The sequence below is a fragment of the Marmota monax genome, unplaced genomic scaffold (assembly GCF_021218885.2).
Source record: "Marmota monax isolate L192 unplaced genomic scaffold, Marmota_monax_Labrador192_F-V1.1 WCK01_AAM20220418_F8-fsc00042, whole genome shotgun sequence".
NCBI lineage: Eukaryota > Metazoa > Chordata > Mammalia > Rodentia > Sciuridae > Marmota > Marmota monax.
Genome location: NW_026693008.1, coordinates 7,706,194 through 7,733,692, shown reverse-complemented (window position 1 = coordinate 7,733,692; position 27,499 = coordinate 7,706,194). Strand labels below are relative to the sequence as shown.

The 27,499-nt window shown below is 41.5% G+C and overlaps 1 protein-coding gene and 1 long non-coding RNA gene across 5 annotated transcripts in view; one reads left to right on the top strand and one right to left on the bottom strand.

Moving 5' to 3' along the window:
- The window catches only part of Cfap20dc (CFAP20 domain containing), a 231,593-nt gene that overhangs the window by 18,479 nt on the left and 185,615 nt on the right, over positions 1-27,499 (bottom strand). For all 4 annotated transcript variants that reach the window (XM_046453013.2, XM_046453011.2, XM_046453012.2 and 1 more), the window contains one exon: positions 27,203-27,264. In XM_046453013.2, coding sequence (XP_046308969.1) covers positions 27,203-27,264 — 62 coding nt within the window. The remainder of the gene's footprint in view (positions 1-27,202; positions 27,265-27,499) is intronic.
- On the top strand, positions 1,282-9,372 carry LOC131424474 (uncharacterized). Its single transcript, XR_009227567.1, has 4 exons — positions 1,282-1,369; positions 1,458-1,593; positions 6,042-6,193; positions 7,137-9,372. It is a non-coding gene; the product is annotated as an uncharacterized LOC131424474 (long non-coding RNA).

The window sequence follows — 27,499 nt, the reverse complement described above, 5'->3', positions numbered from 1 at the left end:
GGCCTTTGCTCCTTTGATGGATAAACATTCTTTTCAGTCAGGCCTGCCCTCTGAACATGCGCCAGAGCTTCCACTTCCTCCTAGCTCTTGAGAACCCAGGCAGACCTGTCTTCAGACTGGAGAGACAGCTCCTAGGCACACCTGTGCAGCCTGAGGACTGTCACCAGAAGAGGGGTGTCCTTTGAGAATCAAGTCAATGGATTTGTTTTAAATACCACATACAGAAACCCAGTGCAGATGAAGAATTAAAACCATCTTGTGAATTTTCACAACAGCCAGACTTGATCTAATATTAACATCTTAGCCCAAAAGGAATACCACATGATTTCCATTCAATTTGCATGCAGACAGTGAACATGACCTGAGTGAGCTGGATGGGATATTTTAAAGAGGGAAGAGAGCATCCTCAGCTAAAAGAGATTCTGGCTCTAGTGCCTTCGTCTAAATAAGATTTTGTTTACAAGACCATTTTTACATGCATTTCTTTTATTAACGTGTTCCCTATAAACACACACGTAGGCATGGATACAAAACACTCCACCACAACAAGTAGCTCAACCATCCCTTCTTATATATATGGTTACCATTTGCTGAACTCCTGTGTGCCAGGCCCTGGGAATTGTGAGAGCAATTATTTTTGGTTCCTGTCCTCAAAGAGTCATGGTCTGATGGAAGAAGCACTTGAGCCAACAGAAAATAACAATAACAATAGGCCATGGGCTGTATTCGCTGGCCACCGTCTGCCCTGATGGACTTCCCTTGCGAGGCAGCTACCTATGATCTTGTGTACATTTAAATGTTTATTTGGGGAAGTGCTTATTTCAGACATGTAAAACATGACAATAACTGTTATATCGCTCTCATTTACAGTCTTGCGCCACCTGTTCTCATAAAGCTGTTGGTCAGACGAACTGGCCCAGTGAAGTACTTTTCACAGAGGATCTTTTGTTAGAAATTTAGCAATTTGCAGTAATGTTTATCCAACACTCAATGATACTCGCTTCATCCAGGCAAGGTGGCGCGTGTTTGTGATCCCAGCTACTCTGCAGCCTAAGGCAGAACTGCAAGTTCAAGACCAGCCTTGGCAACTTAGTGAGACCCTATCTCAAAACAAACAAACAAACAAATAGAGAAAAACAACAAAAAACTCACTTGTGGGGAAAAGTCACAGAATCTTTGTGTGTGTGTGTGTGTGTGTGTGTGTGTGCCAGGGGTTGAACCCAGGGACGCTTAACCACTGAGCCACATCCTCAACCCTTTTTATATTTTATTTAGAAACAAGGTTTTGCTGAGTTGCTAAGGGCCTCACTAGGTTGCTGAGACTGGCTTTGAACTCCTGTTTCAGCCTCCCCAGCAGCTGGGATTACAGGTGTGTGCCACGGTGCCCCAAATAGAATCTTTTAAAAAACTGGTGAAAACTTTTCCCTAAGAAAATGCTCATTTACTTCCAATTTCAGGAGGTCAGGGAGTGTCTGAAGCCAACCCATGGACTTCTGAATCCCAGAGGAAGAACTTGTGCACCCTGGAACATCATATGTGTCAAGTAGTGTGATCCATGACCTGTCAAGTTTTTCTACAAAGCATCAGACATCTGTAAGTGTGTGTATTAGGCCTCATGAGCAACAAGTTCTGTTGCAATTATTCAACTTCACTGTAGTAGTGAGAAAGTAGCCATAAACAAATTTATGAATGGACATGGCTGGGTTCCTATGAAACTTCATTCACCAAAACAGGCACTGGGCGAGATCTGCCCACGGGCTGGGTGCAATGACCCCTGACCTTAAGAAGGAACTACGAAGTAGAAAATTCTCAAGATTCTTAGGAAAATTCCTGCCCATCAGTTCATTAGTCCAGAGGCGGACACCCCACCTAACCTTGGCCAATCATTACCCTTCCCAGGACTTTCTCAAACTAGATCTGAAAAGAAGACAGTCCTACAATGAAGATGAAGGCCAAAAGAAATGAAACTCAGGAGTCGCTCCTGATCACACTTCCTGTCACATGAAGGAAGCCAGTTTGAAGACAGAATGGGGTACCTTGAAATCTGGACTCTGGGTCATAAAACAGTATAGACCCCACTGAATGATCAGGGAAGCTGGGACAATGTGGATGACGCAGGGGTTCAGTGTAGCACAAGGACTCTGAGGTCTTGGGAGTTTGTCTATGTGAAGATGTGCTAGAAATACTTAGTTATCCATTACTAAGCCTTAGCCTGAGCTCTTGAATATGCTGGCATTATCTCCAAACCCACCATCTTTGTCTATTCTTCCAGGATCTCTTCCTTGGTTTCTCCCCATTCTGGACTCCCTTAATCCAATCCAGAGTGAGCTTTTCAAAATTCACTTACAATTTTAGGGTCAAATCCTAGATCACTACACTGACTTAAAGCCTTGCACAGCCGGTTCCTCCATCTCTGCCCACTGGGTTTCTGCCCCTTTCTCTGTCACTAACATTCAGCCCTCAAGCTTCAGAGAGAGACACAACCTTGGCCCCCTTCTCACAGGGGTCTAGTTTCCTCTGTCCTTTGGTCTTCAGCTTTCAGCTCAAATTCCACTTCAAAGGCGTCTTCCTCGTGTCCTGAATCTACCACAAGTTCTCTGTCACTTGACATCAGGAAAAGCCTGGCATATTCAAATCAGGATGATTTGAGGCAAATTTAAGACAGGACTCCTTACAGACATGAGGGCAGGTATAGGGGAACCAAAAGGGACAGCGCATAACTCCAGGACTGATGTCACTCCTAAGCCTTACCTTAAGGAATAAGGAAGGGACCCAAACCCAGACAGCAAAAGGCATGGAGAGGGGGCCTCCTGGGAGGGAGCTGTGGCCGCAGTCCTGCATTTTCAGTGAGCCTGAGCTGGTCCCACAGGGGTGGGGGAGCTGGGGAAGGGTGTCCTGGGCATCTCTGCCCTCTCGTTTCCAATGACTGAGCCCCATCAGGAGTCCAAGGGCAAGGGATGACATATTCATGTCCATCAGCCTCTCTGGGAGAAGGATGGAGAAGGAGGAGGGTGGATCCAAAGGGGCGGGGAGAAGATGTCTGGACAGATTCCCTGGTGACTTCCAAAAGGACATCTCACTGTGTAATCCTCCTCCCGGCTGAGGGACTGAGTCACATCTCCCCCCATCCTCTGCGACTCTAGGCTCCGTAGGGAAGGCCGTCCTGTCAATCTTCTTCACAAACACTAGATTCTCAATGAATGAATGAATGAATGAACAAATAGATGGCTGTTCATAGGAAGGCTAAGGCTAAGGCTAAGGCATTCAAATGGGAGCAAAACCACTGAAAACCCAGGAGTTCTCTGAGGGAGACCTTGTAGGGTTCAGGTGAGAAGAGAGGGATGGGAGGAATCACAGAACCTTGAAAAGGCAAACTAGCTGAGGATGAGGTGAGCATTGTGTTTGCCAGACATTTCTCCTCCTCCCACTCCCCAAAGTGCTCCCCAGGGGATGATTACATTACAGAAACATCTGGAGTAGGATCTCATCTCTTTCAAAAGCAAAAGAAAAAGCAAAGCATAAACAAATACTGTATTTTCCTCTCACCTCAATCCAGGCTTATTTGGAGACATGTAGCAAGCACGCATACAGATGGGAAATAATTTTTCTTTCTTCATTTGCTCGTATCTTTTGTCAGGAAATCCATAAAATGGAGATGATCCCTCTCCTGCCAAGTGCTCAGTGCTCCAAGAAATCTCAAAAGCATTAACTTCTTTATACTCATTTAAATATAGTTTGTACATTCTCTCTAGAACTGAATGTCTTCCTGGCTTGGCAGTATTTTCCCTCAGGTTAAGAAAATATTAATGTCGTGGCACTTTAGGACCATTTTCTAGACGTTGCCTCAGTAGCTATGACAGAGTGTTCAATCCTGGAGGTACAAATCCAGGCATCAGGTGTCAAGTTCAAATGTGACATATAACTAGTCACAGCCTAGCTAGTTGACAACAAAGAAGTCTGTGTACTTCTTCTCTCTCTATTCTGTTATCAGCTTCACTATTTTATGATTTCACGCTGAATAAATGTTTATTGAACTCCCGCAGTGTTGCAAATTTTATGCTGGGTACAAAGGAGCAAGACACGGTCCCAGTTTACTAGAAAGGATAGAGAGTGAAGCATGGGTTAGAGGTGAGCCCAGGGAACCTTGTACAATGGGGAGAACAGTTTGGGAAGGCAAGTCACAAAAGGGTTATTACTGAAGGATGAGAATGAGGCAACAAGAGAACAGATGGAAGAGTATTCTAGAAAGAACAGCATGCACCATAGTAGAAGTTGTGAGGGAGCTTGGGGTACTCCTCGTAGCACAAAATGATGAGACTGTAGTCAGTTGCTGAAGAAAGCAGGATGCTTGGATGGAAAACTAAGGAGTGCTGAAGGCCCTGGGGATCTATCGAAAGATTTTCAGCTAGACCAATAGTGGACTTGCATTTTACAAAGATCACAGTGGCAAGTGGGTGCAGAATGGATTGGTGGGGAATAGAGGGGCCCTGAAGATTAGTTAGGAGCTTGTTGCTGTGTTATAGGCAAGGCATGGTGGTGTTATTCTGGAAATTTAGTACATAGGTGTATGGAAATATATACAAGAAACACAGAACCTTCCCCTTGACAATATCTGTTTCCCATTGTGTCAAAATAAGGTTGTAATTCAAGGGGAACAGAATATGCCACCTCCAAATACATCACTTTAGCATACTGATCACTTTGAGCTGAAGGCAAATGAGGTACAGTAGACTCAGGAAGGGCTGTCTAACCTCCCACTTCCTTCCTAGAAGCAGGGCATGTATTTCTCCTGACAAAGATGCTTTCTTTGTATTGAGAAGAGAATATTCTTATCACCTAAGATGGGGATTTGACACTTAAACGAATCTGTGTAAACAAACCTTACTAACATTTGCTAATCACTATCCCACAATTTGCTGCCTCCAACCTAAGCCCCATTTCCCTCTGCCTTATCGTAACTCCACTGTTTATCTGTCTTTGTTAAGAAGGTATATAAGCTTGAGGATCTAGCCCTTTTTTGGACCTTCAGTTCTTTTCTCCTGCTAATCTGTTTTTAGTCAATTTGATTCAGAGGCTCCAGTCCCAGAACCTAGGAGAGTAGAGGAGTCTTTCCTTCCCTACATAATGTACAGAAATCTCCTGAGAAGACATCTCATTTATATTATTCTTTGAAAGGGAAGCATTCTAGTGATGCCTCAAGGATTTTATACTCTAATAATAAACATTTTAAATTATTTGTGTGTGTCCCATGTATTACGTTGAATTTAAATGGTTACTCAGTATCTCTGTGTACCATACTGAGTTGGATGTGTAAGGATAAATAAATATAAGGCCTGGTACCCCAAAATTAGGCTCAGATATGAATTGGCATCGTCAGAAGAAATAGAAATTTCTCCCTCCCACCACAAAAAAGCTTGACCTTGTATGTAACTACAGAAACGTAAATTAAAGTAACTATACACCACTGAGACTTAGCAGCTTAGCAGACGTTCTAAAGACTGATAAAACTTGGTGAGGGAAAGGTAGGGAGAGGATCTGCTACATACACTGTGGGCAGAAGTATAAACCAGTGAACAATTCAATAATATCCATCAAAATGACCTTTGAGCAGCAATTCTACTGCTAGAAGTTCATTATGCACACTTCCTAGCCCAACCTTAGGCAAATATGTGAACAAGGATATTTATCACAACACTATTTACAGTAACCGAAAAAACTGGAGATTACCTAAATGTCAATCTCAGAGAACTGGATAAATAAACCATGGTATGTCCAAACAATGGAATAACTTCCAGCAGCTGATGGAAAATGTAAGTCAGTTGATAGGTATAAATTCAGAAAGATCCAAGATCTATTTGGTAAAAATTTAAAGTGAATTGAAGAACAATATAATCATATCCTTTTTATATAGAAAAATATGTATATAACATATATTTGCTAAAGAAAGATTCTGATGAGTGTCTAAGAAACCTGGGTGAATTTTGTTTTTGCACTAAATTTTTTTTTCTGCCCTGACAATTCTTTTTTTTTTTTTTGACTAGGAAAGTGCCCTACCACTGAGCTACACTCCCAGCCTTAGAAACTCTCTTTTTCTTTAAAGAGTGGAGTCTTTCTCTTCAGGAGATTCCAATAATGAGATCTGCAATAAGACTTCTGAAACACATCTTCAAAATACCTGCAACAAGTATTTTGGGTAATAAATGGTTACTGGACATAGATGCTAGATTGATTCCTCTTACAGTGAGGAGGAAAGAAGAAAACAGGTTCTTTTCTTCATGCCAATTTGCTCATATAAGCTGTTCCTAGCAGCCCCCCTCCCACTGGAAATATAACTCCAACAATGACAGCAGAACATTCTGGATCTTTGAGAATTTTGGTAATGTTCCTGGAAATTGTCAAGATTTTATTTACATAAATGAAAACGGCTTTATCTAATGCTATAGATAAGACTGAAAAATAGTTTTCTTCTTTTTTTTGTGGTGGGGAGGTGGTACTGGGGATTGAACTTGGGAGTACATGACCACTGAGCCCCATCCCCAGCCCTGTTTTGTATTTATTTAGAGACAGGGTCTCACTTAATTGCTTAGTGCCTTGCTTTTGCTGAGGCTGGCTTTGAACTTGCAATCCTCCTGCCTCAGCCTCCAGAACCACTGGGACGTGTTCATGAATCTGGTTCCCCAGCTGAACTCTATGGTGCCAAGTCTGACAAGTGAATGACACAACTTAAACTGTGTGCAGGGGTGCACACCTGTAATCCCAATGACTTGGGAGGCTGAGTCAAGGTTCAAGGCCAGCCTCAGCCATTTAGCAAGATCTGCTCTCAAAATAAAAACTAAAAAAAGCTAGGAATGTTGCTCAGTGGTAGAGCACCCCTGCATTCAATCCCCAGTTCCCCTGCCCGGGGAGGGGGTGGGGTGGGATGGGGGGAGAAACAATATAACTTGACAAAGAATGGTTACCATGGGAAAGTTGAAATCTGCCTTACAATGGAGGGGAAAGCCAGGCTTGCTCAGAGGGAGGGAGCACAGACTTTTTTCATCTCAGAGATGTATTCTTGTGAGTATGTGAAAAGAAGCTTAATATTATGTTTTAATTTGCTTTTCAAAGGATCTTTCTTTTTTCCTTATTTTTTCTAGCTGCTGGAGGACAAAAGGTCTCAGCCTCACCGAAAACCAGGCAGTGACTCACTCACCCTCTACCTTTCACTGGAGGAGAATCATTTTAGGGTGAAAATTCTCAAGGAAGTCAGTTTATCTCCTCAAAACAGAAAGGACTAATCAAGCATTGTCTGATTAATTAGAGACTCTTGGAAAAAAAGTGCTATCAAGGCCTACAGCTGCAATCAATTTAATCAACATGCAAAGAGCCAATCATTGGTTTTCTTGATTAACAAAGCTGAATGTTAAACAGAGAAGTGTGACATTGTCGTGCCATTAGCTACAGCTACAAATTGAGAATTTCCCCTAAATATTCAAAGTCAGGCCAGGATAAAGTGAAAGCTTTTTCATATTCAATTTCTTAACGTTGAACCCTATAAGCATGGCCATTTCAATTCTTCCCCTTGATAGTTCATGTAGGAAAAATAATTTTCATCCAAAGAGCAGAGATGAGCGGTGACGTCAGGAAGCTCCAAGACACTGCCCCACTCCCCACAAAAAACCCACAAAAAACCACACACACACACACAAAAAAAACCCCACTCCCGGCCACACAGGTCCCAGTAAAATTTACCACGTGTAATAGTGCTAGTAGTTATTGTCATTTGAAATTACAGAAAGAAAAAGACTTGTTCCCAAGCAGCTTTATGTAACACTTTTTTGAAGATGACTGGAGTTAAGGACTTTGTAACTTTTAAGTCATTAGCAAATCAAGAGCAGAAAACTTTGCCGCCTTTTTGAACTTTAACTAGAGGATAATTGCCTTAAAATTAGAATACAAAATAAAATCATCTAGACCTTTCTGTGAAATGATGGAACTTAATGTTGCAGAAAGAGTAGGTGGAGTTTAATTTAATGCTTTAATTTAGCTTTCTGGGCTTTTGTAAAGAATAACTACAGGGTATCATTTTCATCATTAAGTGTGTCAGAATAATAAGATACCATATTTATGTACTGATTTCCATTTTCTTTTCAAAGTTTGGTTATACTTTTATGTTCAGTAGTCAAATAAAACAAATGATATGCTAAAAAGTAGGCTCTGTGAGGTGAATGACAATTTAATTTCTTCCCAGTGTTGGCTGGCTACACAAGAAAATAAAGAACTGGGGGAAAGTTGACAGGATATTTAGTTGACTAGATTTATTTCCCAGCAGTTGCAGGGTATGTTAATTGTAACTTTTCAGTTAATGAAAAATATTGTGATAGAACACTGATGTGGGTGATAAACGGACTTTAAACACATAGACGGTAAAATCCTATTTCTAAAACTCTGGGAGGAAATAATCAGAACTCTTTTGTTGGTTAAACCATTATTTTTTTTGGTACAGAGGATTGACGTCGAGGCACTCCACCACTGAGCCACATCCCCAGCCCTTTTTTTATATTTTATTTAGAGACAGGGTCTCACTGAGTTGCTCAGCACCACGATTTTGCTGAGGCTGGCTTTGAACTCGTTATCCTCCTGCCTCAGCCTACTAAGCCACTGAGATTACAGGGGTTGGACCAGTCTGGTAAGCAAAATTGGGCTTGCCAAGGGAGGGCAGTAACTCTCCCTAGTCAGTAAGCTACCATCATCATTGTTATTATTCACAGAATTACTCCAGCTGCTATTCAACTTAAATATGGTCCTCATTCTACGGAAAGCTTACAGGAAGAATTGTAAGAATGGTAGAAAGACAAAGAAATCTTGCAATATCAGAAAGAGCAAACCGGCAGACTAAGAATCTCACTGATGATTACCACTAATAAACTCTTTGACTGAAGTGTAACAAACACGTAGAAAACTGCACAAATATATAACTCAGTGAATGTCCCCAAGGTGAACAGTAATCACCACCTGGGTCAGAGGACAGATACTTTCCTTCCTCCTAATGGTCACGCTCTCCTCTCCCCACATCCATTTGCCTGTGATTGAATTTATTGGAATGGAATCCTATAGTACATATTCCTCAGACGTCTAGCTTCTTTCTGGAATATTATAGTTGTGAAAATCATCCGTGTGTTGGAGTGCATGTAGTATTCCATTGAGTAAATAGAACACAAGCCACTCATCCCTTCTACTACCGAAAAGAAAATGGATCGCTTCTAGAATGGGGCTATGGAGGCTGTGTTATCTCCCCTCAAAGGGGAGATTAATAACAATGATATTTTAGGAGGTTCTTCTTTGGCCAGGTAAGGAAGTGTGGATGAGATTTCTTTTTGTGTTTCCTGTAGGTCAAATGCTTTCACTTTAAAATATCTTTTTTTTTTTTTTTGGTACCAGGCATTGAACTCAGGGGCACTTGACCACTGAGCCACACCCCTAGCCCTATTTTATTTAGAGACAGGGTCTTACTGAGTTGCTTAGGGTCTCCCTGTTGCTGAGTCTGGCTTTAAACTTGTGATCCTCCTGCCTCAGCCTCCTGAGCTGCTGGGATTATATTTTGTGCCACTGCACCCGGCCCTACTTTAAAATATCTTAATATTACCGGGCATGGTGGTGCACACCTGTAATCCCAGTGACTTGGGAGGTTTAGGCAGGAGGATTGCAAGTTTGAGGCCAATCTCAGCAATTTAACAAGACCCTGTCTCAAAATGTAAAATAAAAAGGGCTGGGGATGTGGCTCAGTGGTTAAGAGTCCCTGGGTTCAATCGCTGGTATCAAACAAAGCAAAAAAAAAAAAAAAATCAAAACTCAAAAAAACAACATCAACTAATCGTAATTCCAATTCTGGGTCTTAGGTGGGTCCTTACAGTTTTTACATGACTTTGGAAGCCATCTATGGGTTATGCATCTAGGAGAGTAGTGGTTGGAGAAAAGGATATGGTCTGCTTAGCTTGTATAGATGCCACCTAAACAGTTTCCCAAAGTAGTCACATCAATTGTACTAGCAGTTGTTAGTTAGTCTATGTCCTCATCAAAATTGGTATTTTATATCCTAGCCATTGTGAAGGCATGTAGTGGAATTCCAGTATATTTTTGATTTGCATTTCTGTGACGTCTAATGAATCTGTGCACACTGTCATCTGCTCACTGGCCATTTGAATATATACTTTCATGAAGTGACTCTTAAGTTACCTGGCTGTTTATCCTTTTGGGTTTCTTCTGTATTCTGGATGTGAGTCTTTCTTGTGATGCAAGTATCTCCTTCTATTTTGTGATACACCTCTTTACTTCCTTGAGTTGAGTGGTGTCTTTTCATTTCTTCCTGATTTTAATATGGTCTAATTTATCCATATTTTCCTTTGAAATTTAAGACCTGATTAAGAAATCTTTTCCTACCCCAAGGTCATGAGTCTATTCTTCAATGTTTAATTCTATTGCCTGGGATGACAGTCATGGTCACCTTCAGCCACAAGGAGCTTCTGAGCACCTGAACTGGGGTTAGTGCGGGCTGAGATGGCTTGCAACTGTAAAACACACACTGGATTTCAAGGACTTAATATTTTAAAATGTAAAATAACTCGTTAGAAATATTAACCTTAATTATGAAGGGACCAACAAACCACCAGAATGGTGTAGAGACTGCTTTACATTGGAAAGCTGAGAACAAACAGCAGATACAGAAATCAATGTCATCTGAGCATCCGTTATCTGACTAAAGCAGAGCCTTTTCTGAGCTGCTACCTGCCCTTGTCTCAGGTGTCCTGGGAAGTCTCCAGCTCAGGGACAACTGACCATCAATGTGTGGACATTCCAAGGAATTGTGTAAATAGGCCTTATCAGGAGGTCCCGTCCTGTCGCACTGAAGACCTCTGCTCCTTCCCTTATGAAGCTGACATATTGAGCTTTCTCATGGCTGTTTGGAGAGCCGCTCTTTCCAGAATGCACCTAAATGCACATGTCATGAGCTACTTCTGTTGATTTTTCTGTAGCCAGTTAATTCGAAGACCCCCATCACTTGAATCTAAGTTGATGGAGGAAAAGTTCTTCCAACAATTACCCATTGAAATGATGATATTTTGGATATGCTGGTGTTAAGTGAAATAATGTTTCTAAAGTTTATTTTACCCATTGTTTGCAATTAAAGTGTTTACTAGAAAAATAAAAAATTCCATTAATGGCTTACAATTACTCTATTTTGACTGGACAGCTGCTCTAGGTGGCCTTTTCTTCCTCCAGATGGGATCCCCATGCTTTTGGCAATCATGGTGGGATCTGAGTCCCCTCACCCTGTTGTCCATTAGGATGACCCAGAGTGGGTCTTCGATTCCCTAGAGAGATGGTCTATTTCCGGTTCACTCTTTCACCTGAGGTGGAGTATTTTGAAACTCACCATGGCGCCCTCTTTTCATGGGCTCTGACCTCCAATCTGTGTCCTCCAAGGTCAAGTGGTGTCAAAGACTGCTCAGCCCTTGAGCCCCTCAGCTGCTGCTTTCTGAAGTGGCATTTTTCTTGAGCTCAGTGGCATGATGGGCACGGCTACCTCCCCTGGCTTTCCTTCTCTTGGATCAAAGCCCCATAATTCCTCATGGCCTTGGAAACTCTCCAGTGGCATCAATCCAATGCTGTTCATGTTTTCTCTGGCTTTTCTGGATGTTCTCAGAGGGCAGTTCATTGTTAAACAACCGAGTCTGCCATGGCTAAAGGCAGAAATCATTGCTATTTAATTAAAACTTGTACCATGGTTGTCATTTGATGTAAGATTTTCATCAGTTGAAGTGGGGGCATGAGTCAGGGTTGTGTACAAGGAACGGTCCCCAATCTCACTGCAGTCAGGGATGATTCGCAGAAGAGGGAAGCTGCCTTTTAGAGTCGGAGATGGTCGCAGAATAACTCCAGGGTTAGGGAGTATCAGGTAAGGATAGGAACAGATTGTTGAAAACCTTTCTGGTTAAGTGGATAATGAAAATCTTAAGAAGACCAATGAGTTATACATCATATGCTGATTCTGACTGGGAGCACAGCCTGGAGTGCATTATTGAGAAGGAATTTAAGTTCACATGGACACTCAGTGGGCAAGAGGATTGTGGTCCATCAGCCATGTCTGTCATGGACAACGGAGATGGGAGATAGTTGCACATGAGTGTGAATCAGATCTCAGGGATAACATGCTAGTGAATGAATTTTTATGCATCGAATACATGCTTATCACTGGATTGTTTGCATATTAAAATAATTTAGATTAATCAGATCACCTTAAAGTGATGATTTTTAATGGAGGGCCAAAGAGTTCCATCTTCAGCTGTGCTCTATCTAAGCTGTGATACAGGGCCTCTGGGTACAGCGGGTATACTTTTCAAATTTTTGGAAGACATTGAGTGACAGAAAGAACAGGTTGCATGACAGAATTGAGACAGAATAAACTTGATAGTCAAGAAAAATGGTTTAGATACCAGTATGGATTTCACAAGTATTTACCAAGATCCTGTTTTGTGACAGGTTCTTGCAGAAAATGCAATGGTAAGGAAAAAACAGAGTTCCTATCCTCTTAATGCTTCTCGTGTGGAGAGTGGGGCAAACATCCATCAGGTAATCACACAATGATGTACAAATGCTAGGGAGTCCAGTGTGCAGAGAGAACACAGGAACTCAAGGGTTCCCTACAGGAAGTGATGCTTGGGAGGAAATCTAATGGATGAACAGGAAGAGACAAAATGGTGGAGCCGGGGGAGGTGTTCTAGAATGGTGGAACAGTGGGAAAAGGTAGGCAGGTTTGAGAAAAGGAAAGGAGGCTAAGTGTGCTAATATGTAAATCTCCAGACAGAAAATGGTGCAAAATAAGGCTGGACCAGTAACACGAGCCAAGCCACTCCAGCCTTGCGGGCCAATGAAAAGTTTTTGGTCTTTATCCTATAAGTAATGGGAACCCATTGAAAGATTTTTGCTGTGGTTTGGATGTGAGGTGTCCCTCAAAAGCTCATGTTTGAGACAATGTGAGAAGGTTCAGAGGAGAAACGATTGGGTTATGAGAGCCTTAATCCAACCAGTGAGTTGATCCCTTGATGGAATTAACTGAGTGGTGACTGGAGGCAGATGGGTGTGGCTGGAGGAGGTGGCATTGGGGTCTCTATTTGTAACTGGAGAGTGGAGTCTCTCTCTGTTTCCTGATCATGTGAGCCACTTCCCTCTGCCACACTCTTCTGCTGTGATGTTTAGTTTCACCTGGAGCCCCCCAGCAAGGAGCCTGATCTCTATGACCTCTGAAATGGTGAGTCCTCAAATAAACTCTTCCTCCTCTACAATTGTGCTGGTCAGGTCTTGAAGTCACAGCAGCAAAAAAGCTGACTAACTCATTTTCACATGGGGGTGTCAGAGCTAGTTCTGTGCTTAGAAAGGCCACTTTGGCTGCCCCCTGGGGAATGTGTAGGGGTTGTGGTGAAAAGCACATGTGGATGCAGGGAGGCTGCTTATAAGGCTACAGCAATAGCCAGGAGAAAGGTGGCCAAAGCCAAGGGTAAGGCATGAGCAAGGGATGGGAACTAAAACCTTGAGTGTACACTAATATACACAGTGTCCTGGTCCACAGTCTGACTTGTCCTAACTGTTTGGATTGCACCTGGATTATTTAGTTCAACTTAGAAAATCCCAGTTTGATAGACCTCAGAGTGCTCCAAGGAAGGTGATCAGGACTATGCCAGGACCAGGAATATGTGGACTTGAGGGCGGAGAGAAAACAGGAGACTGGAGGGGAAAATGGAATGATTCAGAAGTGCTGTTAACAATTTAAAGGAGGGGGTTGTTCAGTGGTTAAGCACCTTGGGCTCAATCTTTGGTATTAAAAAAAGAGAAAAAATTAAAGGGGCATCATGCAAAAGAATAAAGTAATGATTCAACTTATCACTCTGGAAAGAGATCTAGTATCTGTGCAGAGAAGTCATAGGTCAGCTCAGCATAAGGGAGGTTCGGTGGTTGGACTGTTTGACACTGGAATGCTGGGTGAGCACCGAGCCTGCTCCCTGGCAAAGATACACAGAGTCTGGAGAGATGCTGGCTTAGCTTATCTCCAAACCTCTTCAAATTCTCTCAAGATTTTTGGGTCCCATCAAAGTGTGGTTTTTCCTGGGAAAGACTTGTTTTTAATATGACTATGGATATCTCTACCACCACTACCACTTAATGAAAATACTTATGCAAAACTATTTACTGGTATCATCTCAGTTAATTCTTGTAATAATCTGATGAGGTAGGTTGCCAAGTACAACCTATATTTTAATTTTGTTTTGTTGCATTACTAGGGATTGAACCCATGGGTGCTTTGCCATGGAGCTACAAACCCAGCCTTTTTAATATTTTATTTTGAGATAGGGTCTTCCTGAGTTGCCTATGTTGGCCTCAACCCACATTTTTAGATAACTAAATTGTGGCTTGAAGAGTTAAAAAAGGATACAAACCTGGCATTTTGATTCTAGAGGCTGCTTTTATCTAGTGTGTTAACCAGCTTCTAATACCAATTATTCTACTATATGCCAGTGCACTGAGTCTGAAACCAACATTCTAAACAATTTCTAGCCTTCAAATATGAAAGTATATGAAACACTGACAAAATATATTTGATGTTACAGCTAGTAACGGTGTCAGTCAGAACAAGAATAGGTTATGCTTGGTAACAAACAATCCCTCCATCTCAGTGGTTCAAAAACAACAAAGTTTTTTTTTTTTTTTCTCGTGTTTAATGTTCATAATAGTGGAAGGACTTTATTAGTGAGCAGGCTGACAGAACCACCACTAGTATGAATATTTCTAGGCACAGCATCAGAGGAAGAGAGAATTAGCAATTAAATACTTCAGCCAAATAATAACCTAAGCCATATCATTTCTTTCTTTATTTTTCTTTTTTTTTTGAGAGAGAGAGAGAGAAGAGAGAATTTTTTTTTTAATATTTATTTTTAGTTTTCGGCGGACACAACACCTTTGTATGTGGTGCTGAGGATCGAACCCGGCCGCACGCATGCCAGGCGAGCACACTACCGCTTGAGCCACATCCCCAGCCCTCATTTCTAATTTATTGTCTAGAATAGTTGTGATAGCTGGCTCCACCCAGAAAAAGGGGACCTAGAGGTTCAATTCAAATATGTGCTTGGGACCTGGAGAACTGGGAACATTTGGTAAGTAGTGTTAATGGCTATTGCAGGCAAGGCGTGTATGCAACCTTTGCATGCATTTCAGAATTTCTACCAAGAAGAACATTAACTGTCTCTTCCAATTAGCTTGTTTATTTACCCCAAGCTGAAGTATTTTAGAGGGGAAGTGTACAGAACATGCTGGATTCTGGTGAGTCTTCATCATATACGTAAAACAATTTGAACCATAATAATGTTAAGCACTCAAATCCTGTACGTGCCATATTAGTGTAATTGTAGTTGGGTTAAGTACAAGAATTTGACTGTATATTTTACTCCTTTACATGTTTCCTTGTACCTAGTTATACACTGCCATTGTTGACAAACCAGAGAAGATAATGTGAAACAACCCAAGCCTTACATTAGGTTTTGAATCTTAAGATGTAAGAATAGATACTATTTGAATGCATCAGGTAAATTTTATTCTGAAAACTCTCAGGAATGCAAGTCCATCCATGTGAAATTAAATAAAAGAGTGCTATTATTATTGTTATTATTGGTATTGGAGATTAAACCTAGGGGCCCTTCACCACTCAGCCACCTCCTAGTCTCCTTTTATTTTGATACAGGATCTTGCTAAGTTGCTTAGGGTCTTGCTAAGTTTCTGAGGCTGGCTTTGAACTTGTGATCCTCCTGCCTCAGCCTCCTGAGTCTCTGGGATTACAGGTGTGTGCCGCTATCCTGGATAAAGTGCGCTACTCATATTTTGAATTCATTTCTATAAAAACATAAACCTCTTAAAAAGTTTTGTTGTCTGATAAATATTTGAAATAATACAAGTGATTCATCTTGTATCTTGCTATGACTCAGAGTATTCGATTCAGACTTGACCTACTTTTATGTACTATCTTTGGGAAAATACAGTAGGTTTATTCATAAATACACCATAATCTCAACGCTAAAACCAAAAAGTGACAGTGAAAGTAAATGAAGACATATCCCCGGCATCTTTGAAGCATTTCATTGGAAATGGCTGTTAGAAGACAATTTGCTGTTGTGATTGAAGTGCCCAAAGAAAAAGTACACGTGGCATTGGTGTGCTTAAAACAGAATTAAACTTTGTATTACAAATGCTAGTTTAGGAGAGAGATGATTTCAAAAGCCAGAGAAACCTCCTGTGAAGGCATGGATGTGCTCTTTTGGATGGTACTTTTTTTCTAATTCGAAAGCTACATATTTTAATAGAGAAGGGCCCCCAATGTTTTTTTGAGGTCAAACTAGAAATATGTTGATGATTTAAAAATGCAAGCCAAGTGCTTTATTATATTATACTACCAGAGTGTTATTGTAATTTAAAAATATCATTAAATCAGCACAAACCCGCACTTATCATTTCCTGCACATTTTTCACACAGAGCTGCCTCCTGACTATGAGTAATCTGCTAATCTGCTCTTCGCCTCACAATCCATCAAAGTGACAGATTCATTCCTTCCTTAATACATAAGATCTTCATTTACTGTATGCCTTGCTGCAACTTTCTTTTTTGCTAGCTCTGAAATTTAGAAATTCACAGGCAGATTTCGAGAATGTCACATGGGGAGTTGTCCCTGTATGTTTTCCAATTCCTCCATCATTCCAGCAGGAGGGACCCAAACTTTTCTGGACTACTAATGGGAATGAATAATTTTTCCAGAGTGTAGGTGATTTTTGATTCTAGTAAGAGTGTTGTTAAAGAGGCGGGAAGAGTCAAAGCCAGCCTCAGCAACTTAGTGAGGCTCTAAGCAACTTGGTGAGACTCTCTCTAAATAAAAAGTAGAAATGGCTGGGGATGTGGCTCAGTGGTTAAGTGCCCCTGGGCTCAATCCTTAGGACCAAAAAAAAAAAAAAAAGGTACATCTTCACCAAGTCAAAGCACTGACCACAATGGAATTTTCTTCAATTCTTATAGTCCATTGAGTCGGTTCTTTTTTGGGGGGAGGGTACCAGGGATTGAACTAAGGGGCACTTGACCCCTGAGCTCATCCCCAGCCCTATTTTGTATCTTATTTAAAGATAGCGTTTCACTGAGTTGCTTAGCACCTCACTGAGTTGCTGAGGCTGGATTTGAACTTGTAATCCTCCTGCCTCATCCTCCTGAGCTGCTGGGATTATAGGTGTGCGCCACTGCACCTGGCCGAGTAGATTCTTAGGGTCCACCCTCAACCCTTACTTGGTGTAAGGGCAAAGATATTTGATTTAGTAGTTTAAGGATAAGTTGCTCCCACAAAAGATGAAGCTTCACTAGCATAAACACTGCTGCTTAACTGAAAGCAATACTATGATTTTAAGCTGAGATTTCCAATTTATCATGATGCTGCGTGAGTTGAGGCCAAGCTGGACTTCAGGTTTCTTACTGCTATTTTGTCAGTACAATTTTTCTACTGCTTAAAAACTATTGCTATTCCATAGAAAATACTGTGCTTTTCCTTTTTTGCTTGATTAGTTCTATAAATAAAATGAATTAAGGACTGAAAAATATAAGTGTGTAAAATTTGCTCTTTCTTACTTTCATAATAATTTAAATGTCACTATTATTAGCCTTAAAAGTCAAAAGTGAAGAAGTTGTTTATGGCAAAATATGAGAAATATTTACCAACCAATCTTACATATACATATACATGTGAGGATATAGATATAGATATATATTTTTTCCTACTAATAACCCAACATCCACCAACATTTTTTTGTCCTGAGAATTAAATTGCCTTAATTGTTTTGTATTAATGGATAGCAAGGGTGGGAAAAGGCTTTTAAAATCAATGGATAAGAAAGAGTCAATTGAACAATAATATTAGTGTTAATTCAGTCCAATCAGCTAAAAATTATTTGCCTTTTCACCTTTGAGTCATTTTAAACAGGCTAAGCATTTGACTTGAATAGTGTATATTATACCGAGTGGGTTTTTTGCAGTAATAAACAGCATAATTTGAAGCAGTAAACGATGGTAAACATAATACATGGCTAAAGTGGAGAATTACATAATGCTTTTCATTAATAAGAGAGAAAGGAGGGCAGAGGGAAATGTGGTCCCAACTGTCTACAGACATGGTGTCTGTGCCTGGGCACAGGTCCCCTGTGCCTGGCCTGGGACTTTCTGTCCCCTCTGTGCCTTCCTGGACACACATTTTGACGACTGTGTGTGACACACAGTGAACTTGCCTCTGCTGGAAGCCACAGGCCACCAGGGCATGTTCAAGTCACACAGTAGGGACCTGGAAAGCACTGAGCACACTGCTTTAAGCCACGAGGGCCCCTTAATGAAGCAGCAGGGATGCGGTTCTGGGCTGGATCACAGAATGAATGAGGAGACAGTCTGAGGAGGTGACTGGCTGTGGCCATTTAATGACAATTACGTTTCTCTGTTTCTTAGGTTCATTGTCGCTTCTCCTGCATCCCCCCCCCCCGCCCTGTTACCCTCCCCCAGCAGACTGGAGTGATTGTTACCAACTAGAATTAGTACTCCTACCTTTGGTTTTTTTTTGGTACCGGGGATTGAACCCAGGGACACTTAACCTCTGAGCCACATCCCCAGCCCTTTTTATTTTTTAATTTTGAGACAGGGTCTCACAAATTGCTTAGGTCTTTGCTAAGTTGCTGAGGCTGGCCTCAAACTTGTGATCCTCCTGCCTCAGCCTCCTAAGCTGCTGGGATTACAGGTGTGGTGTGTGCCAATGCCACCAGCAGTAATTCAAATTTAAGGTTCCCATTACTCTCGAAGGGGAAGCTGAATCTTTTAATTTAAAACGAAGACTAAAATGTTAGAATGGTAGATATGGCTTTGAACTGTGGGCCAATGATCTGAGTGATCCAAGTTGGTGAACTGGATGGGTGGTGGTGATGGGGTCGGGGTTAGTAATCTTGGGAGCCCCACTCTGCTAGTTAAGAATGCCAAGGTTTTTCCGGGGCCTGTTATTTGAGACATAGAAGCTTTGGGGATGTGGGGGGGAAAGGTGCAATCTGGTGTTTTGAGACTTTCATGGAAATGGGTTTCATGAGTTTACAATTTGGAAAATAAGCCAATAACTAAAATATTGATCAGTATTTCCCAGTCTTAATATGTACACAGGAAACACTAAGAGACTCAGGGTGAAGAGCCAATTCTGTGGCCCAAGAGGACTAAGGTGAAGACAGACCTTTCAGCTGAGGAGGATGGAGAGGGAGGACCCTGGTGCTTGGTTAGGCAGATCTGGGAATGGACACTGAGGGACCCACGATGAAGACAAATGGACAGGTGGGCAGGAGTGGGCACCAAGTCCTTTGCTCTGGTGAACAGTCAGGGCCTGGGAGAGGATGACTGGCAGTCACACAGTCTGAGCAAGCTCACTCATCTAGAAGAATCGATCAGAACCAGGACTGAAAGTGGGTTGGACACCCCAACAAATGTCAAGGGCAGAGGGGGAAGAAGGGAGGCGGCAGGGGACCCCCAGCAGCCAACTCTGTCCCTCACGTGGTCCTGTTGGTGAGCTGCTGGGTCCCAGGGAATCCTGTGGGAATGGTCCTCTGGAGTTGTGTAAGGCTTCGGCCTGGGTTAAGGGTGGTCAGGGATGAGAGGCAAGATGATTCTGGAAGAGTGTGGGGGCTTGAGGTTGGGGTTTCTTAGGGCAGGGCTTGAGGGGTTAGAAAAGCTATTCTGAGGCCCAGTTTCTGCTGGGAATTGTGGGAAAAAGGGGCCTGGAGTTTCAGAAGTCTATTTTAAGGTGTCACAGTGGACTCAGGTCTTCTCCATGAGCAGGAAGAATAGGAAGTCGTGTGAACCTAAGAGGGCACCAGAGCCACAGGGTGAGTTTTCTGCCCCTCTCCCTTCCTCCCAATCTGTATCTACATCTCTGAATACATAAGCACACATATGATTTGTTTTCTTTGTTCCCATTCCTGTCCAGATCTGTTAGCCTGGTGATGGGTAAGTGCCCCTTTGGTAGCAGTGGTAGCTCAAGCAGGTTTCTAGCAAGGGCACCCAGACTCCATAAAATGGGCACAAATAGACCAACACAGAAAAACAATTTCCAATAAGAACCCAGGGAGAACACAGTGATTCAATTTTAGAAAGCTGTCTCTATTTACAGGCTTAAAAGGACACATTCAACAGAGACTTCAGATTGTGGACATTTTCTAAGAGATCATTTCAAACAAATCCATAAGAAAGATGGGGAAGCTGGGTGTGGTGGTGCATGGTTGTAATCCCAGTTGGAGGCCAGCCTCAGGAAGTTAGCGAGGCCCTAAGCAATTCAGCGAGACAATGTCTCAAAATAAAAAGTAAAAAGAGCTGGGGATGTGGCTCAGTGGTTAAACACCCTTCAGTTCAATCCCTAGTCCCCCCTATTCTTCTCCCTCTGCAAAAAAAGAAAAATGGGAAAATTCATTTTTGTAAGGTGAGTTTTAACGATTTCAACATATGTTTACTGAGTGTTTCCTGTGTGCTTGACACTACTTGAGGAGCTAGGGATTCAGTAAAATAGAGATAAGATCTCAGCTAAAGGATTTCACATGCCAGCTTTGTGCACCATAGTGTGTGTATCTAGAAAATATACAGAATGTCAGTTGGTGAAAATTGTTATGGAGAAAAAAAAGAAAAAGGGTAACATGACAAAGGTGACTGACAGTGATTTTGGGGTTGATGCTAAGTAAAGGCCCCTCTGAAGAGAGTGTTCATTTGGACTGTGACCAAGAGGCAGGAGGAGGCAGCTCTATAACTAGAACTCCAGGCAGAGCTCCTGGGGCGGGGCTTACCTGGGGTGCCTGAGGAAAAAGCTGACCATGGTGTTTGGTAGAGAGAAAGCGTCCACAAGCAGGCATGGAAATGAGAGTTACACTCTGGCCAGACAAGGGCCTCAAAAAACCATTTACCTGGTTGCGAATAAAGCCATACCACTCTCTTTCTGTTTTCAGGAAAGGAAAGGATAATTCTCGCAATGATATTTAAAAAATCTGAAATTAAAGTGGTTCATATTCAGGATGAAGATTTTAGTTTTCCATGATGTTGGGATGATGATGATGTAAGAGAACCCCGCAGAGTCCCTTCCTCCCTCCCTCAACTCAAGTATAGCTCCAACTCTGGCCAGGTAACAACACAGGATGGGCGGGGGAGAGGGAGGGAGGGGAGAGACATAGACAGTGAGCTTTGTCACTGTGACTCATACTTCAGATCAACTACTTAAAAGGAGGAAAGATTTAGTTTGGCTTCTGGTTCCAGTCCTGGTTGATCGGCCCATTCCTTTGGACCTGTGGTAGTGCAGTGCATCATGGCGGGAGTGCATGGTGGAGGGCATCTGTCTACTTCATGGTTGGTAGGGAAGTAGAGAGACAGGAGAAGATTGGGGTCAGGGTCCCCAAATCTCCTCTAAAGGCACTCCCCTAAATAACTTTCTCCCATAAGATTTTGCTCTCCTACTCAGTTTTTTCTGCTACTATAACTAAAAGACCTGACCAGAGCAACTGTAGAGGAGGAAGAGTTTATGTGGAGGCTTATGGTTTCCGAGATCTCAGTCCATAGAGCACAGCTCCATTCCTTGGGACTCGAGGGGAGGCAGGACATCATGGAGGAAGAGTGTGGTGGAGGGAAGCAGCTCACACGGTGATCAGGAAGCAGAGAGAGACTCCACTCTCCAGAGACAAGTAGAGACCCCAAAGCCACGCCCCCAGTGCCCCCTCCTCCAGCCACACCCACCTGCCTCCATCCACCACCCAGTTAATCCCATCAGGGATTCAGTCACTGGTTGGATTAAGATTCTGAGAGCCCTGAACCTTCTTGCATCTTTTCACACATCAGCTTTTGGGGGACACCTCACCTCCAAACCACAGGATGAGGACAACACATGGGTCTTTGGAGAGCATTCTAGATTGATAGATGATGGTGGAGCGGGGGAGAGTGAGCACACTAGAGAGTGAGCCCTGTCCTTAGAGAACTTGACAGCCTGTCTGGCCTTCAGTCAGTGAGCTTTGAAGCAGACCCTCAGACTCTGAATGTGGGGATCAGGGTCCTTGAACAAGAAGCAGTGTGAACGTGTGGGAATCAGCTGCTGAAACAAGAGGCACAGACAATTTTCCTAGTTAAAGGTAACAAGAGAAATGATAGAAATGAACTCTGATGCCTTTGGTTTTATAAGAAATCACCAAGATATAATGCAAAAACTCCGAGTAACAGAAAACACCACCCAAACTCCATTTAGAGGAATGAAATGTTTGCTGGATTAATATGGAAATCCTCTGTGGGTCTTTATCTCAAGGAGGGATAATTTGTGAAAAACTCAACTTGTTTTAAAATGATCCAAATGTAATCATTTGGAGAAGAGGAACATGACATGCAAGGTTCGTATTGAGTTTTATTTATTTGTATATCTCTCTTTTGTATTAGGGGGAAAAAAAAGAGAAGCTTAAGCCATAGAAAAGAAGCCCATTAGGTTGACTCCTGACAACTGGAGAGAAAAGAAAAATGAAGTCAGTGTGATCAGTCCGGAGTGGTGCGTGTAGGTGACACTAACAGGACAGCTTGCCTCCGTCAGGCCGGCAAAGCCAGCGGGAGCCGAGGTCACTGCTTGTTAATCGTTTGTCAAAGTCTGCAGGGCTTTATCAGATAATTATAGTTATAAGTATGTTTATATCACACAAACATGTGGCAAAGCTACAAAGGATTCAGGCCCTAACACAATCTGCAATGACATTTTAAAAAACTACAGATAAGCAATAAATCATAAAGCAAACACTTCAGAGAATCATGCCATTGCTACTGCTTGGGAATTCTAGAATGCTTTTCTATCTTTTTTTTTTTTCTCCATAACCATTTAGAATCTCACAAAGCCTTTGTCCACATCCCCTCCTCTCCCGAATTTTCCAAGGGGTTGTAAAATAGCAAGAGGAATCATCATTTGAAACGACAGCCTGGTTATCGACTCCGTCCATATGAACAGACAAGCAGAATGTAATCACAGATTATTTTATAAAATTCATTCCCGAGCAAAAAGATCTGTGCTGTTCTGAAGAATCTACATAAACATATAAATAGATGTGCCTAAGGGACCGCTCTAAACCTGTGAACCAATAGATGGCATTTTAAAATAAATGGCTTGTGGCTGCAAACGGCATCCATTTTGCTCTGTTTGGCAGCATGCAAGTTGACATGCTCGGGAACATTTCTCAACATGAATGAACTGTGAAATTGTTTCCTCCCGCCCCACACTCCTCTGAATTGTATTGGATTATGTTAGCCATTTCTGCACCCTGTCGTAAAGGCTGTCAGTGCCCCAAGAGGCAATGTCCCTAGATGTTGGAGGCCAGGGCCCCAGCATCTGAGATGCTACCTGTCCCTCAGTGTGTTAGGAAGAAATAATGGGAAATACCACCCCCTGCCTGACAATGCATGGGAAATGGCTCTGTCGCACACTTAGAAGTGCCAGGGAACACGATAAGGTGAACCATATGTAGTTCAATTCCTAGATCACCATCTTCTCAGGAAAATGATTACAATTGCATCCCATCTCCGTCCAATGTCAAGTACCGCCCTGTGGGTGTAAGTGGATGATTTTACTGTGAAGAAAACAATCTATGAATATATGCAGTGTTTTAGCTATTTTCCACCTGGAGCCAGCTCTTCAGAAACTAAGTTTGCCTCCTCTGTCTTTAGTTTTAATCCTGCACACACAGAAGAAGGCAGTTATGTCGCAGAAGGGACAATCTTTCCAGAGCACACTGTAAATGAAAGACTTTGGGGATGTTGGCTGTTCTGTCATTATTGAAGCTAACTGAAAGTCGGCTCTCTAAATAGATCCATAGGTGAGCATGGGTATATGTAATTTTAAAATCTTGGGTTCTTGGGTCTTGAGTAGTTGCGGATATTTCACTGGAGGTAATGTGGCCATTTCACTTCCAAGAGGACTGTGGCTACACTGTCTTGCTGGACGTGCAGCACACACCTCCCCTCTCTGCTGGGTTAGCATTCCTCAAATCACAGCCTCTCTGAACACATGCTGTCCAGGTACTGTCCAGAGACTCCATGTATAGACTTGCCATCTAGAATCCAGGTTATCCAGGAGGGTGTATTTAGAGACTGACCTTCTCACTTATATCTTTTCCACCTTCATTATCAGTATCCTTTAACTTTAATTTTAAAGTTCTGTATTTGGAGATCTAAAGCATCGGGTAGTATTTACTTATTATTTTATGGGGTAGTATTTATAAGAAATATAATAAACAAAAATCTTAAGAAGAATCATTGCTTTCAATTTTAAGCTGAATTACATGATTCATTTTATTCCATTTATAGGATCATACATGCTGATCTCAGGATTTTAGCATCTTCTGTATTTATGGCCCAATAATGCCTTTATGTCCAATTCTCCATGCTTCGGAATTTATGAGCCAAGAGCAAAGTCACGTAATCTGCAGGTTTTCTGAATAGTTATGTAATAATTTTCTAGGAAACTCTGGATAGCCCACTGGTAATGGGTTTGATGGAATTTTATTCTTTACTTTAGAATATGTCCTTTTTATTTCATTATGTAAAAATGTAAATTCCTTTTTGCTGAGTGAATGAACAGGTAATTGGTTGCACAAGATATACGGTCTTGCTCTCTTGGTGAATTTTCTTATGTTCTATCCTTTTGATATTCTAACTTTGGGACTGAACCAGTAAAAGGGACATTTGAAATCACATACTGCTACATCTAAATATTCATTTATTCACTCACTAATTGATCTGATATTTAGGAAGTATGTTTTCTATAGAGCTTAGTGAGATTAAAAATAAGCTGGGTGAAATTTTGATGGCAGGATTAGTTGTTCTAAGTCTACAATGAGTCTCATAAAAGTCTCAGAATCATAAAGTTAAAATTGACCTCAGCAAGCATATAATTCAATTCTTTCTTTCATATATGAGTGTGTTCACATTATTAAATGATATCGAGAGACTGAGAGACTTGTCTGAGATCATAGACTAGATTGGAGGCAGAATTAGGATGATAATTAGGGCCCTTTTCTCCTTTCAATGAAACAAAACCTCCACTTTCTAACATAAATTATTATCACCCTCAGTAGTTCAGACTATGAATTCTGAAATTTGTTATCACTTGGATGTCTAGTTACCTTGAAAGCTTACTTGTACATAGAAATGTTGAAACACATTTTTATATATACTGAAATTCCATTCTCAATTTTAAACTCCTTATAACATCTATTTATGATAGTGAAAACTCCTCTCACTGTGATTTGATGAAGGAACAATGTGATTTGATGAAGGAACAGCAGCACAGATCAGGAACAATTAGAAAATTAACAAAGAACATTTACTCTACCCATATCATAAATATTCTCAGCCCCAATAAAATTCCCATAAGCCCCTGATGGTCTCCTGGGAGCCCTGTTAGTTTTCAGGGCTTGGTTCACTGCTCTTTGCTTATTGGACCAGAAGTGGATGCTTGGCTCAACCTAGCCCAATCACATTCTCTCTCTTGGAACGTAGAAACTGGGAATCAGACATAGTCTGTCAGCCTCAGCATGTACTTTGAACTGTAATATGTAAACTCAAGAGCTGTCAGACAGCCATATGTGGACAGGAGAAGCAGAGAGAGAGCTGAGGGAGAGGAAAGGAACAGACAGTGAATGCAGGCAGAGGGGCAAGGGTGCCGTGTGGCTGCCTGGTGGCTTTTTGGTTCCTAGTTTTAGGACCTTCCTGAGGCCTGGCTGACCCTGGGTTCTATGATGGAGCCCTATGTTCTTACTTAAAGTATCCCTTTCTCCCATGCCTTTTCAAGCTCTCTCAATACTAGCCAAGGCTTTTTATTATTATTATTATTATATATAACAAAAGAGTCAAAGAGTCTTAACTCAGACATTATGTAGCAGCACCACACCCTACAGCTAGAGCCACAGCGTTACCCTGGGTTTCGGTCTATTCCCTGGGACAATCCACAGTACAGGTTAAACAACTTGATCATTAAATGCATTTGGATAATGAGATGCAGCCCAGTAATTCAGACTCTGTGTCTGGAGCTCAAGATAGATGGACTTTTCAGTAAATTCCTAGTGTATAATAAACAGTGATAAAGTCATGTTGACTTGTATGGATAAGCTATCTTATCTCGCTATCAGAAAGCCATGTAATGCTATGTACATTTTAAAGCTCAAATTCAGATTTGCTTGTTTCTAATCAGCCTAAAATTCTGAGATTTTTTTTTCTAGTATTAAACAAATGATTCAGATGCCAATTGTTTTTTGAGGTTGTTATTGTTTTTCAGTAGTGGGGATGGAATCCAGGGCCTTGGCCAATGATATTTTTGAAATAATGAAATAATTTTGAGGTTACCAACTTTGGAATTGGGAAAAAAGAATGGCCACTTGAAGTTATATATAGACTCTCTTGATAAATTTAAAAGGCATATATATATATATATATATATATATATATATATATATTAAAATGTACTAAACATCAACTATCTATTATAATGAAATATTTATGAAAATAAACTAATAATGAATAAATAGACACTTAAAAAACGCTCACTCTTTGCCAAGAACTGTACTAAGAATTTTTCATATATTAGTCCATCTGGAACTTTCTCAAAATACAATGAGGCAATTATTATGTCTGAATTATTTTGAGTTAAAGGACTTGCTCAAAGCCCCCAGCGAGGTGTTTATTTTTTTATTTTTATTTTTTAAAGATAGAGTGAGAGAGGGAGGGAGGGAGGGAGGGAGAGAGAGAGAGAGAGAATTTTTAATATATATTTTTTAGTTTTCGGCGGACACAACATCTTTGTTTGTATGTGGTGCTGAGGATCGAACCGGGCTGCACGCATGCCAGGCGAGCTTGCTACCGCTTGAGCCACATCCCCAGCCCCCAGTGAGGTGTTTAAACCTAGGTAATTAAAGCGCAGTTGGAATAAGAAGAGGGGATGAACTAAGACTTCGAAAGAAAATAACTTTGGAAGCTCATTGGAAATTTTGGAAAACACTTTCAGGAAATCAAGAAAAATGCACAATCGTATAAATAATCTGTTTTTTAAAAATTGAGATTATTAATGATTCTTACCGAGGGTTGGAAGGAGAAGGTGGATTCATTTCTTTCTGGTAGTGACGACCCTGGTTGACAGGCTATAAAAGATAAAACATTTGTGAGGCAGGTGTTAATCAGGACAATGCTCTTTAGATAGACTTTCACACACATTCCCAATGCTGCATTCCGCCCCCCTCCCCCGAGACAAGACACAATCTGCAAGAAGGGGCTGTGTTTATTTTGCAGAACAGGCAAGGGATCTCCCTGAGACCCAACAAATAGCAGAGTGATATAAATGAGAAAACACGGGGGTTCCTTTAATGGTCAATGACT